Source organism: Monodelphis domestica, chromosome 1 (assembly GCF_027887165.1).
Source record: "Monodelphis domestica isolate mMonDom1 chromosome 1, mMonDom1.pri, whole genome shotgun sequence".
Taxonomy (NCBI): Eukaryota; Metazoa; Chordata; class Mammalia; order Didelphimorphia; family Didelphidae; genus Monodelphis; species Monodelphis domestica.
Genome location: NC_077227.1, coordinates 722,796,725 through 722,812,092, shown reverse-complemented (window position 1 = coordinate 722,812,092; position 15,368 = coordinate 722,796,725). Strand labels below are relative to the sequence as shown.

At 41.6% G+C, this 15,368-nt stretch overlaps 2 gene segments (V, D, J or C); both read left to right on the top strand.

The window, feature by feature from the left end:
* The first annotated feature begins 6,440 nt into the window (after positions 1 to 6,440).
* On the top strand, positions 6,441 to 7,064 carry LOC100029208 (immunoglobulin kappa variable 1-39-like). The segment is given in 2 exon segments: positions 6,441 to 6,489; positions 6,748 to 7,064. Coding segments are annotated over 2 exon segments (366 nt in total).
* Positions 7,065 to 11,218: 4,154 nt separating this feature from the next.
* LOC130457455 (Ig kappa chain V-V region MOPC 173-like) lies at positions 11,219 to 11,602 on the top strand. The segment is given in 1 exon segment: positions 11,219 to 11,602. A coding segment is annotated over 1 exon segment (384 nt).
* The last annotated feature ends 3,766 nt before the right edge of the window (positions 11,603 to 15,368 follow it).

Sequence of the window (15,368 nt, the reverse complement as noted above, 5' to 3'; positions counted from 1 at the left end):
TATCAAAATGCCAGCAAATCGACAAATGACAATCATAACTTTGAACGTGAATGGGATGAACTCACTCATAAAATGTAGACAAATAGCAGAGTGGATTAGAACCCAAAACCCTACCATATGTTGTCTTCAAGAAACACATATGAGACAGGTTGACACTCACAAGGTTAAAATTAAAGGTTGGAGTAAGACCTTTTAGGCCTCAACTGATAGAAAGAAGGCAGGAGTTGCAATCATGATATCTGACAAAGTCAAAGCAAAAATAGACCTGATCAAAAGGGATAGGGAAGGTAAATATATTCTGCTAAAAGGGAGTATAGACAAGGAGGAAATATCACTAATCAACATGTATGCACCAAACAGAATAGCATCCAAATTTTTAATAGAGAAACTAGGAGAATTGAGGGAGGAAATAGACAGTAAAACCATATTAGTGGGAGACTTGAAACAACCACTATCAAATTTAGATAAATCAAACCAAAAAATAAACAAGAAAGAGGTAAAAGAGGTGAATGAAATCTTAGAAAAATTAGAGTTAATAGACATATGGAGAAAAATAAATAGGGACAAAAAGGAATACACCTTCTTTTTAGCACCACATGGCACATTCACAAAAATAGATCATACACTAGGTCATAGAAACATAGCACTCAAAAGCAGAAAAGCAGAAATAATAAATGCAGCCTTTTCAGATCACAAGGCAATAAAAATATTGATCGGCAAGGGTACATGGAGAGCCAAATCAAAAATTAATTGGAAATTAAATAAAATGATACTCCAAAATCAGATAGAGAAGAAATCATAGAAACAATTAATAATTTTGTTGAAGGAAATGACAACAGCGAAACATCCTTTCATACATTATGGGATGCAGCCAAGGCAGTACTTAGAGGAAAATTCCTATCCCTGAGTGCATATATTAACAAATTAGGGAGGACAGAGATCAAGGAATTGGAAATGCAAAAAAAAAAAACTTGAGAACTAACAAATTAAAAACCCCCAGAAGAAAACCATACTAGAGATCCTAAAAATTAAGGGAGAAATTAATAAAATCGAAAGTGACAGAACTATTGAGCTAATAAACAACTCTAGAAGCTGGTACTTTGAAAAAACAGACAAAATAGACAAAGTACTGGTTAATCTAATTTAAAAAAAGGAAAGAAGAAAGGCAAATTAACAGCATCAAGGATGAAAAGGGGGATCTCACCTCCAGTGAAGAGGAAATTAAGGAAATCATTAAAAACTACTTTGCCCAACTATATGGCAATAAATATACCAACCTAGGTGATATGGATGAATATTTACAAAAATATAAATTGCCTAGACTAACAGAAGACGAAATAGTTTTCTTCAATAATCCCATATCAGAAAAAGAAATCCAACAGGCCATCAAAGAACTTCCTAAGAAAAAATCCCCAGGGCCTGATGGATTCACCAGTGAATTCTATCAAACATTCAGAGAACAGTTAATCCCAATACTATACAAACTATTTGACATAATAAGCAAAGAGGGTGTTCTACCAAAGTCCTTTTATGACACAAACATGGTACTAATTCCAAAGCCAGGCAGGCCAAAAACAGAGAAAGAAAATTATAGACCAATCTCCCTAATGAATATAGATGCAAAAATCTTAAATGGGATACTAGCAAAAAGACTCCAGCAAGTGATCAGAAGGGTCATCCACCATGATCAAGTAGGATTTATACCAGGGATGCAGGGCTGCTTCAACATTAGGAAAACTATCCACATAATTGACCACATCAACAAGCAAACCAACAAGAACCACATGATTATCTCAATAGATGCAGAAAAAGCCTTTGATAAAATACAACACCTATTCCTACTAAAAACACTAGAAAGCATAGGAATAGAAGGGTCATTCCTAAAAATAATAAACAGTATATATCTAAAACCATCAACTAATATCATCTGCAATGGGGATAAACTAGATGCATTCCCAATAAGATCAGGAGTGAAACAAGGATGCCCATTATCACCTCTATTATTTGACATTGTATTAGAAACACTAGCAGTAGCAATTAGAGAAGAAAAAGAAATTGAAGGCATTAAAATAGGCAAGGAGGAGACCAAGTTATCACTCTTTGCAGATGACATGATGGTCTACTTAAAGAATCCTAGAGATTCAACCAAAAAGCTAATCGAAATAATCAACAACTTTAGCAAAGTTGCAGGATACAAAATAAACCCACACAAGTCATCAGCATTTCTATATAATTCCAACACAGCTCAGCAGCAACAACTAGAAAGAGAAATCCCATTCAAAATTACCTTAGACAAAATAAAATACTTAGGAATCTATCTCCCGAGACAAACACAGGATCTATATGAACACAACTACAAAACACTTTCCACACAACTAAAACTAGACTTGAACAATTGGAAGAACATTAACTGCTCATGGGTAGGATGAGCCAATATAATAAAAATGACCATCCTACCCAAACTCATCTATCTATTTAGTGCCATGGAACTTCCAAAATTTTTTTTTACTGAGTTAGAAAAAACCATAACAAAGTTCATTTGGAAGAACAAAAGATCAAGGATATCCAGGGAAATAATGAAAAAAATACAAAGGAAGGGGGTCTTGCAATCCCAGATCTCAGACTATATTTTAAAGCAGCGGTCATCAAAACAATTTGGTACTTGCTAAGATACAGAAAGGAGGATCAGTGGAATAGACCGGGGGCAAGCAACCTCAGCAAGACAGTATATGACAAACCCAAAGATCCCAGCTTTAGGGACAAAAATCCACTATTTCATAAAAACTGCTGGGAAAATTGAAGGACAGTGTGGGAAAGATTAGGTTTAGATCAACACCTCACATCCTACACCAAGATAAATTCAAAATGGGTGAATGACTTGAACATAAAGAAGGAAACTATAAGAAAATTAGGCGAACACAGAATAGTATACATGTCAGACCTTTGGGAAGGGAAAGACTTCAAAACCAAGCAAGAATTAGAAAGAGTTACAAAATGCAAAATAAATAATCTGGATTACATCAAATTAAAAAGTTTTTGTACAAACAAATCCAATGTAACCAAAATCAGAAGGGTAGCAACAAATTGGGAAACAATCTTCATAAAAACCTCTGACAAAGGTTTAATTACTCAAATTTACAAAGAACTAAATCAATTGTACAAAAAATCAAGCCATTCTCCAATTGACAAATGGGAAAGGGACATGAACAGGCAGTTCTCAGCCAAAGAAATCAAAACTATTAATAAGCACATGAAAAAGTGCTCTACATCTCTTATAATCAGAGAGATGCAAATCAAAACAACTCTGAGGTATCACCTCACACCTAGCAGACTGGCTAACATGACAGCTATGGAAAGTAATGAATGTTGGAGGGGATGTGGCAAAGTAGGGACACTAATTCATTGCTGGTGGAGTTGTGAATTGATTCAACCATTCTGGAGGGCAATTTGGAACTATGCCCAAAGGGTGATAAAAGACTGTCTGCCCTTTGATCCAGCTGTAGCACTGCTGGGTTTGTACCCCAAAGAGATAATAAGGAAAAAGACTTGCACAAGAATATTCATAGCTGTGCTCTTTGTGGTGGCCAAAAATTGGAAAACGAGGGGATGCCCGTCAACTGGGGAATGGATGAACAAATTGTGGTATATGTTGGTGATGGAATACTATTGTGTTAAAAGGAATAATAAAGTAGAGGAATTCCATGGAGACTGGAACAACCTCCAGGAGGCGATGCAGAGCGAAAGGAGCGGAACCAAAAAAAATTTGTACACAGAGACTGATACATTGTGGTACAATCAAAGGTGATGGACTTCTCCATTAGTGTCAATGCAATGTCCCTGAACAATCTGCAGGGATCTAAAAAATACTATCCACAAGCAGAGGATAAACTGTGGGAGTAAAAACACTGAGGAAAAGCAACTGCTTGACTACAGGGTTGGAGGGGATATGACTGAGGAGAGACTCTAAATGAACACTATAACGCAAATTCCAAAAACAGGGAAATGGGTTCAAGTCAAGAACACACGTGATAACCAGTGGAATCGTGCGTCGGCTATGGGAGAGGGAAAAGTGGTGGGAGGGGAGAAGGGGAGGAAAAGAAAATGATCTTTGCTTCCAGTGAATAATGTATGGAAATGACCAAATAAAATAATGTTTAAAATTTTTAAAAAATGGAAAATGAGGGGCTGCCCTTCCATTGGGGAATGGCTGAACAAATTGTGGTATATGTTGGTGATGGAATACTATTGTGCTCAAAGGAATAATAAAGTGGAGGAATTCCATGTGAACTGGAAAGACCTCCAGGAAGTGATGGAGAGTGAAAGGAGCAGAACCAAAAAAACATCATACACAGAGACTGATACACTGTGGCACAATCAAAGGTAATGGACTTCTCCATTAGTGTCAATACAATGTCCCTGAACATTCTGCAGGGATCTAGGAGAAAAAACACTATCCACAAGCAGAGGACAAACTGTGGGAGTAAAAACACCGAGGAAAAGCAACTTCTTGACTATAAGGGTTGAGGGGACATGATCGAGGAGAGACTCTAAATGAACACTCTAATGTAAATACCAACAACATGGAAATGGGTTCAAATCAAGGACACATGTGATACCCAGTGGAATCGCGCATCGGCTATGGGGGGGGGGGGGGAGAAAAGAAAATGATCTATGTTTCCAAGGAATAATGTTTGAAAATGACCAAATAAAATAATATTTAAAAGGAAAAAAAAGAAGTAATCTAGGAACTACTTCTGACTCAGCAGAGTCAGAAAGTTGAATCAGAAGCCTGAATCCTGTTGGAGGAGAAACTTGACAGAATAAAGACTAATAGAAGTCTGCTGGGACTGTGTTGTTCTGTAAACCCTTTCCATGTTCTACTGCTCCGTCCTTCAACAAGATCCAAGATGAGCCCGTTTTATATATATATGTGTGTGTGTGTGTGTGTGTGTGTGTGTGTGTGTGTGTGTATGTATGTGTATATATATATATATATATATATATATATATATATATATGCAGAGAGAGGGGGGTGGAGCAAGGACAGGTAGCAGAGACTAATCCTAAAAAGTACCCTGATGTTCTAGGACTGTCAAGACACTAAAGCTCACACTGTTTTCAGGTTTCTCATGAATACTAAAGGAAAGAAGAGGAAAGGGAGGGGTTATTTGTCTTGTTTTATCCATCCATGGGAAACAGAATATCAGAGAAAAGAGAGGGCTACCTCCCAATCGGCTGCATGAAGATAATAGCCAACAAAAATAAGGCAGAACCAGCCATCACTTCTCTTCCTCCTCTTTTCTCTGCCAAGGAGACTCTGAACTAGGAAAGGTAGAAAAGAAATGAATGGGATGAAAGTCAAATAGTGAGCAGATGAGTAAATACAGAGTGATCCTTCAATGAAACAGACAAGAAAACTTCTTTGCTGAACAAACTACTGCCTTGTACAGGCTAACATAGAGAGTGGTCCAATGTGTTGGCATTCTTGAGGAAGTATCTAACTTTCTAAAGGGGAAAAGCCAGGGGCAGCTGGGTGGCTCAGTGTATGGACAATCAAGCCTAGAGACAGGAGGTCCTGGGTTCAAATCTCACGTCAGACACTTCCAAGCTGTGTGAACCTGGGCAAATCACTTCAGGACATTGCCTAGCCCGTACCACTCTTCTGCCTTGGAACAACATCACTTGGATAGACTAAATCATCTGGATCAATGAGACATTTTCCTGAGTGAATCAGGGTCTCTGTGGAGAGTCAGGAATGCCTCCTTTACACAAGACTCAGAGGAGTAAGTGGAGTCACCAAAAGCACCCAAAGCTCAGCTTCTTATACTTTCAAAGGAGAAAGAGGAGGAAGAGAGACAAAAGTTCAATATCATCAAATATCTCCCCCTTGAGAATATCCTTTAAGCTGCAATGAACTCAAAAACTCCACCCCCTTCTCCAGTGACTGCACAATGACAGCACTGCCAATACATACATTGTGGAGGGAAAAGAGAAGCATGTATGGTGGACTGGTGTTACAGGGGCAAATGCTGGATGAACTCTACAGATGTGGCCAAAGAAGCCATTGGATAAATGAGTGACTGAAAGCCAGGATGAGATCTTCTTGGTTCTAAGCTTCTATTCTAGAGGGCTGCACGGCTCATAAGGAAAATGGTTGTAACTATCCTGGGATAATCCATCTCTGGGTTCCAGAAAGAGGCTGCTTTCCCTAACTTAGATCAAAACTCTGATCTCCAAAGAAGGCAGCATCAGTGAAACCTGCCCTTTAAGCAGAAACCTCTCTGTTCTCACTCCTGCCACCCAGCTACAAACTCCCCCCTCTCCACCCTCTTGTTTTGCATGACTGCTGCTGAGAAAATGAGGCCAGCTGAGGAGGGCAGCTATAAAGGGGCAGCTGGGAGGGAGCTGCTGGGGAGCCAGAGCTCAGGCACAGGGAGATGATGGGGTCTCAGGCTCAGCTGTTCTGCCTCCTGCTTCTCTGGGTCCCAGGTGAGGAAGGAAGATCTGAGACTGCCCTGGGAAGTTGTTAGAGGAGTCCTGGGAAGCCCTGCTTGTCTCCTTTCCTTCTGGGGAGAATTGGGATGTGGGTGATTGTGAGGGACGGAGGGGCCATCTGTGCCCTCATGGTTCAGGAGGCAGTCTGGGTTGGCATATGAGGATCTAGCTCATCATATGATATCAATGATTCATCCTGGTACATTGGAGACATGAATGTTTGTAACTTTTCCTTTGTCCTTCTGCTTGCAGGTTCCAGAGGGGCCATTGGGGTGACCCAGTCTCCATCATCCCTGTCTGTGTCTCTAGGAGAGAGGGTCACCCTGTCCTGCAGGGCCAGTCAGAGCATTAGTAAATACATGAACTGGTTCCAACAACCCCCAGGCCAGTCTCCCAGGCTTCTCATTCACGGGGCTTCCACCCTGCACTCTGGGGTCCCCGCCAGGTTCAGTGGCAGTGGCTCTGGGACAGATTTCTCTCTTACCATCAGTGCTGTGGAACCAGAAGACATCGCAGTCTATTACTGCCTACAAGTCAATAGCTCGCCTTTCACAGTGCTCCAGCCCTGAACAAAAACCTGCCCAGGCAGCTGCTGAGGGAGCCCCCACTGTCCCAGGGGCTCCTCCTTCCCCCACAGCTGGGGAAGCTTCTCTGGGCTGCCTCCAAGGGAGGTTTCTAGGTCTCATAGGAGTCTGCTGGGACTGGAATGGGTGCTGAGCCTGGCCTACAAGAAATCATACTCTTAATTGTCTTCACTGTCCTGGTTGTCTTTACTCCCTTCTAAAATTCCTTCTGTTCTTTTTGTTGCATTGAAGAAAATATTCTAATTGGCCTTTTCTTTAAAATTGGCTAACCCCCCTTACCCCTCTTCTCCCCCATCAGCCACCAAGTAAAACTGAGGGAAAGAAAGATGGGGGTGGGGGGAGGATTGAAACCTCTAACCAATATGGTCCAACAAAATGAATCACTCCTTGGCTATGCCCTGAAATGCATGGCTCTAAATGTGGTATCCATCACTTCTCTTCAGGGGTCCTCTGGACACTTGTTGCATTGAATGGTCAGAATTCTTAATCTTTCAAAATTACTTTTCTTTAAATCATTGCTCTCCTTGAAGGCGTTGTTCTCCTAATTTTAATCTGCATTGGTTCCTAATGACAGGAATTCCTTTAATAATCTCGTCTCATTTCTTACCATGAAATAATGCTATATTCATTCAGCACAATTTTTCTATCTATTCCCCAGTTGTCTTAAGGTCAATCTAAGGTAGCCTATAAGAGTCAAAGTTGACTTTTTCCCTCCATTTTCTCTCTTCATCCCCTTTAGTCATTCTTTTGAAATCAGTAGATTTGGCCCCAAGATCTATAAACCTGCTCCTCATCACTTCTTATTTTCTGGCTGAGTTAGAAGCATTCCTAAACCAGCTTCCTAAACCAGTTTTTTTCCTTCTAAACCATTTGAGGAATGAAATGTATCCAATGCCAAATTTCCCCATTCTTTCTGCCATCTTTGTATACTCCACTTTTCATACTTCAGAAAGTGATGGGGAGGTATATAGATCCACAGGAAATTCTTCAAATAACTTCAGATTTAAATATATATGGAAGCAATGACAGACAGCAAAGATTAATACGAAAAAGTACCATGATGCTCTAGGACTGTCAAGACACTAAAGCTCATATTGTTTTCAGATTTCTTATAAATACTAAAGGAAAGAAAAGGAAAGGGAGGGACTATTTGTCTTCTTTTATTCATTCAGGGAAAAGGAGATTATTAAAGAAAAGGGAATGCTACTGCCCAATGGGCTTCACCAAGGTAACAGCCAGCAGAAAGAAGCAGAAATAGCCATCACTTCTCTTGCTCTTCTTTTCTCTGCTGAGACTCTTCGAACTGGGAAAGGTAGAACAAAAAAGAATGAGAACAAACCGAAACAGTGAGCAGATAAGTAAATGCAGAGTGGTCCTTCAATAAGTTCAAGTAATCACACCTAAAAAAGCTGTATTTCTGAACAAACTACCCCCCCCCCAAGGCAGACGCTAACATAAAGAGTGGTCCAAAGTGCTGGCATTCCTGAGGAAGCATCATCCTTTCCTAAGGGGAAAAGCCAATGGAAATACTCCTTGGTGGTGAGAGAGTCAATGGACATGACCCCTGGGCACGACCAAACCATGATCTATCTAGTGCTGTGATCCAAAGATATTGAAAAACTGGTTAAATGCTTACTGAGGAAAAATTAAAGGAAGCATTAATAATGAAGATTAAACTTGAAGTTGTGTCCTGTGACTTCCTTTCTTTCTCCCCACCTTTTTCTTTTTGTGCTGTATGTTCAGAACTTGACCAGCACAAAACTAATTAGATCTATCATCAAGTCTCAAATGTCTCCTCTCTGCAGAAAAATATTTCAACTGCCTTATAATATTTATGATGTCATAAGTATGAACACTAAACTTCTTTTCTCCTTACATTTTAAAATCTTTGTTAGAAAGGAGGTCTTTTTGATTTGAAGAAGGAAAGGAATATATTAGTAAGTCAATATGAATAAGAAAGGGAGAAAATATAAAATGATGAGAAATCAAAATAAATAAAACATTGATTAGAGTTATTATTTTATGCATATATTTCTACTTTGGAAATAACCATGATAGAAGCATTTAGGTATCCTTTCATAGTTTACCAAATACTGTATAAATATCAACCCTATTCATCCTCACAACCACCAACTTGGCTGGCACGGGCTATTTTTCTTCCCAGTTTTGAGATGAGGAAGCTGAAGCAGACAGGGGATAAGTGACTTGTCCAGGCTTGTACAGCTAGTAAATATCTGAGGCTGGATTTTAATGGTCTTCCTGATTCTAGGTCCGGGAATCTATCATCTCCTCCACCACTAGCCATTTCCACTGGGGCTTCATTGACAAGGGAAAGTTTGAAAACAATAGAAATATTTTTGTGTGCTGGAACATTTTAGATCTGTAAAGTGTCCTCTATTCTTCCTTCTATGGCAGTTGTATAAGAGATCTGATTCTGGAGCAAAGGGAAAATATGAACAGGAGGCTGAGGAGGACAGAACTTCAGGAGCCAGAATCAGTCTGGGTGAAAATGATTCTCATTTGCTGGGCATTGAGGACAGCTACTGGGGAGAGAGACAGGACCACAAATGAAGAGCTTCTAAGCACAGCCAGACGTGGCCCACTGAACCATGGAGGAGCATGAGAGAGGACAACAGATAAAGAGAAGCAATAATAGCCCAAATGGACTCCCGGTGTGATCAGGACCCCAAATCTCTGAGGCTTTGGAGAGGCCTCTGGAGGGAGGGCTGCTGACTGATGGGTAACATTATGGCCCAGGTGGGCATATTTTCCTTAAACCTATATAACATTCTGATTTGTGAATGTTTGGACCCCCGGTGCTTTGGAGGAAAGGATCATTTGGCTTCTCTCTTGGATAGGAATTCATATTTTATTCATACCTTAAAGTTCCCAGATCATCTGTGTAGACTCAACCAGGAAGAAAAATGAGCTTCCCTTAGTGTATGGAGGTCCATACAAAATTTGGCCCCCTAAAGTTCCCTTTTGATGAATAAATGAATCAATTAATTTTTGACAAAGCCCTTACCTTCTCTCTTCAAACAGATACAAGTATAGGTTCTAGCAAGAAGTGTGGGGGAAGTAAGAGACAATAAGGTTAAGGGACTTGCCTGGATACTTTCTTAATTAAAATGGCTTTTAAATGTTCTTGGCCTTCCACTGCCCCATCAGCTGCCTCCAGAGCATGAGGTGTGAATTCTGCTTCCATTCATGTCTCAGAGCCTGAATGTTTGTAAGGGGAACCTATGACTGACTCTCACAGAGAAAGTGGGCTTCAGTTACTGGGTTTCCACAGCACTTGGATAGACTAAATTATCTGGATCCATGAGACAGTTTCCTGAGTGTATCCGGGTCTCTGTGGAGAGTCAGGAATGCCTCCATTACACAAGACTCAGAGGAGTAAGTGGAGTCTCCAAAGGCACCCAAAGCTCAGCTTCTTATACTTTTCTTTCAAAGGAGGAGAAACAGAGACAAAACTTCAATATTATTATATATCTGACCCCTGAGATTTTCCTTTCTGTTGCCCCACATTTAAAAACTCCCCACTGTGACTGGATGGCCCCAGCCTTGTCTAATAGATGTAATTTGGAGGGGAAAGAGAAACATGTGTGGTGGGCTGGAGGGACAGGAGCAAACACTGGATGAACTCTCCAGAAAGGGCCAAAGAAGCCATTGGATGAATGAGTGACTGAATGCCAGGCTGACATCTTCTTGGTTCTGAGGTTCTGTTCTAGAGGGTTGCCAGGCTCATATGGAAAGGGTCTGACTATCCTGGAATAGTCCATCTCAGACTTCCACAAGGAGGCTGCTGTCCCTAACTGAGGCCAAAGATCTGATCTCCAGAGAGGGCAGCATTAGGGAAACTTGCCCTTTGAGCAGAAAATTCTCTCCTCCCACTCCAGCCACTCAGCCCCAAACTCCCTCCTTCTTGTTTGCAGAGACTGCCCTGGGAAGTTGTTAGAGGAGTCCTATGGAGCCCTGCTTGTCTCCTGTCCCTCTGGGAAGAATTGGGTTGTGGGTGATTGTGAGGGTCGGAGGGGCCATCTGTGCCCTCAGGGGTCAGGAGGCTGTCTGGGTTGGCATATGAGGATTTACACACACACACACATTGTATCAGTGATTCTTCCTTGAATTTCGGAGACATGAATATTTGTAACTTTTCCTTTGTCCTTCTGCTTGCAGGTTCCAGAGGGGCCATTGGGGTAACCCAGTCTCGGTCCTCCCTGGCTGTGTCTCTGGGAGAGACGGTCACCCTGTCCTGCAGGGCCAGTCAGAGCGTTGGTAATTACATGACCTGGTACCAACATCCCCCAGGCCAGTCTCCCAGGCCCCTCATTTACTATGCTTCCACCCTGCACTCTGGGGTCCCTGCCCGGTTCAGTGGCAGTGGCTCTGGGACAGATTTCTCTCTTACCATCAGTGCTATGGAACCAGAGGACATCGGACACTATTACTGTCAGCAGAGTTATAGTTATCCTCTCACAGTGGTTCAGCTTTGGTCAAAAACCTGCCCAGGCAGCTGCTGAGGGAGCCCCCACTGTCCCAGGGGCTCCTCCTTCCCCACAGCTGGGGCAGCTTGTCTGGGCTGCCTCAGAGGGAGGTTTCTAGGTCTCACTGGAGGCTGCTGGGACTGGGATGGGTGCTGAGCCTGGTCTCTTCCCCATCAACAGTCATGGAGTGGCGCCTCCTCAATCATTGGACGTCACCCCAAAGGTGGGTTTGTCTCACTCATTCCTGCCCAAGCCTTCTCTTTCCAAATCCTCATCAACTGTTCTTAGACCCATTACATGAAGAACTGCTGCAGGGGGCAGAGCTCCATAGGCAGTTAAGTCATGCAGTGGTTAGAGCTACACATGGAGACAAGTAGACGTGAGTTCCCAACCAGCCTCAGACACATCCCAGCTCTGTTATGCTGGGCAGCTCACTTAACCTTCATTTCAATTTCCTCATCTCAAAAAGTCGCATCATAGCAGCACCTTCCCCCTAAGGTAGTTGTGAGAGTAGAGGGAGATCCGAGTTATAAACTGCTTAGTATCCAGCCTGATCCTTAGAAAGCATTATAGAAATGAGCACTATCATCATCATCATCATCATCATCATCATCATCATCATCATCATCATTACATCCAGTCACGGGCCATCAGTTAACCTTTTACACAGTTCTCATTGTCAGGGAGTCTGTTCTTGCTTCAAGTATGAAGTTTGCCTCCATATAGATTCCACTCATTGGTCACATTCATTGTGAATTGCAACCAAATAAAACAAGTCACATTTCAGTCAAACCTGGCTGATGGGGGGCCCAACCCAAGACAGATGAGGCAGGGAGTGAAATAATATAGTAGAGCTTTATTAGAAGAACAGAAGGAGCAAAGCTGGATGGGAGGCCAATGGCCATGGAAGTGACAGTGGAGTGGGGGATAGGGGAAATGGAGAGTGAAGTGGAGCCTGAAACTTGTGGATGGATAGGGGCCTCCCCCTGATTAGAGAAGGGGGAAATCTCTTATAGGGTGGCTGTCTGGCATCAGGTAACCTGTGTTACCTCTATTAGTCAAAGTTGGGCTATTTGGGTCCAGTTCATTGAATGGCCCTGATGGGGTTGGCTTCACTGGTAGGGGCTTTTGGTTCCCAGGCTGATGGTCAGTCATGCAATATGAACAAGGTTTGGGAGTTCTGCCAGATGTTGCTATTGTGGCAGTTTCTGTCCCAGGCTTGGTCAGGTGCTGGAGGAAAGAGAGTTGGGGTGGCTTTTGTCCCAGGGTCCATCATCTTTTGATTTATAATAAAAAGAAAAAAATGGGACATGTGAGATGATAGTGGGTAGAAATTTGGAGAGGGGCCATGAGTCCACAGGGGGATTGTGGGGGGAAGTTCATGCTCATCAAAACTGCTTCCTGCTGAAACAGGGAAATTTGTCATTGAGTCTCTCATGGTACCATCTTCATCCCTCAGTCTAGATTGTAGTTGACGATTTCTGGAGAGATCTCAATAGGAGAATATTATGGAGGAGTGACAGGGGTAGCAGGGAGACAAAGTGAGAGAGAGAGAAAGAAAGCAGAAGGAAATGTTAGAGATAAGAAGAAAGGAAAAGAGTGGATACAGGGTGGGGTACAGATATGGCTATGCACATTCAAATTTCAGGAGCTTCAATTACCATTTTAATTATTTGGGATATGGATTAGAAAGCTGGATTAAATTATAATTATATATGCACATATAATTATATAATATAAATATAATTATAGGATTATAATGCTGTTTGACTTCAGGTAAGAGTCAGAGTTCAGAGAGAGAGAAATAGAGAGAGAGTGTGATAGACTTGGACCCAATGGTTGGGGCCATGAACTTCTTCAGAAAGTCAGAGAGGACAGAGTCACTGAGTGTGAGAAAAAGAGAGAGACAGAGTCCTGGCAGGAGGGAGAGAGAGAAAGAGAGAGCCTCAGAGAGTCTCAGGATCAAACAGGGTTCAAGGAACCAGAGCTGACTCAGCCTGAACTCAGCCCAATGGTGGTTGGGCGAGTCACATTTCATTGGTTCTAGCTCATGGAGCTGTATGTTGGACCTGGGTGACAGAGGGTTTGACAGAGGACAGATGCACAGAGAATGAAATAATACAGCAAAGCTTTATTTAGAGGAAAAGAGGGAGCAAAGGTAGATTATTCCAGAAATGTTCTAAGCAGGACAAGACTAGAACATCTATGGACCCATGATGAAGTGTGTTCCCCACCTATTGACAGAAAAGTGATAGACACAAAGTACATAGACATGCATCTCAGGTTTTTACTACACTGAGGATTCACGTTGTTTGCCTGCTTTTATGTGTGGTTTCACTGATGCAAAATACCAAGAAAGCTCTGTAGCCTTTGTCAATTACTCATTGGAATCTGGTCCATCCTGAGCTGTAGGTGACAATTCAGTCAGGCCTCTCCATCCCAGGATACTTCTTTTCTCCCATTTTTCTCTAAGCTCACAGCAAAAGCACCACCCAAACTGATGGAGCCCTTCTTCCCTTTTTTTTTATATCATTAGGGCACATTGGTGCATATGTATCATCCAACACTATGAACATGTCCATAATCAGTCTGTGTTCCTCTTCTCTGTGTTGATTTTTTCTGCAATGTCTTTGTTACAGTTCAATTGTCCTTTCTGCTGTCATCTGTTTCTTCTGTTGTCTTCTCCTTTGTTTTGATCTTGATCTCTGTCTCCATTTCATTCTTCTTCTTGAATAAGTTCTTCTGATATCTTTTTGACTGCAGTCGTGTTGTCCGATGTAATCTTTTCTTCTGCTGTTGCTTTTTTCACATGTCAGCAATGCAGCCACAATTCTTTCTCTAATACATCAATAGCTGACAGTGTTGTCAAAATAACATGGAAATGTCCTACCCATAATGATTGTTTTGCTCTAGTTCTATTAAAGATTTTATGTAAACTTAATCCCCAGGTTTTATCAAATGGAGGGCATAATCTTTTTTTAGTTTTATTTAGTCGTTTAGAATATTTTTCCTTGGTTACAAGTCATGCTCTTTCCCTCCCCTCCCCCCATCCCTCCCATAGCCAGTGCTCAATTCCCCTGGGTTTTACATGTATCCTTGATCAAAACCTATTTCCTTATTGTTATGTTTGCACTAGGGTGATCATTTAGAGTCCGTATCCCCAATCATATCCCCATCAACGCATGTGATCAGGCAGTTGACTTTCTTCTGTGTTTTTGATCCCACAATTTTTCCTCTGAATGTTCTTTCTCATAATCCCTCTGAATTGTTCTGGATCATTGCATTGCTACTACAAAAGAAGTCCATTACATTCAATTGTACGCTGAGTATCAGACTCTATGTACAATGTTCTCCTGGTTCTGCTCCTTTCACTCTGCAGCAGTTCCTGGAGATGGTTTTGGTTCACATGGAATTCTGGAGTGCATAATCTGACAGACACCTGTCACACCCACAACTTCCATTTAACCCACTGCTTTGCACTTGTAATTGGATTTCTGCAACACAGATTTGGCAGCACCTGTGTCTATGAGATAATCATAAATTTATGTTCCTATTTTTTGAGTTTCATGGGGTTCTGTGCTATTTTCTGGAGAATGGACTACAGGAGCGAACATACTAGGATCAGGAAAACTCAACACTTGCTCCTGTTCCTCATTTTCTAATTCTTCATTGATTTCTCTTGTACTAATTTCCCATGTTTTTAAAATCTCTTTGTCATTTTCATTAGTATTATTTCATTGTTTTCTCCATATACTAAAATTTTAACTACACGGGCTTTGGCACACCTTCATAATGAAGTTGC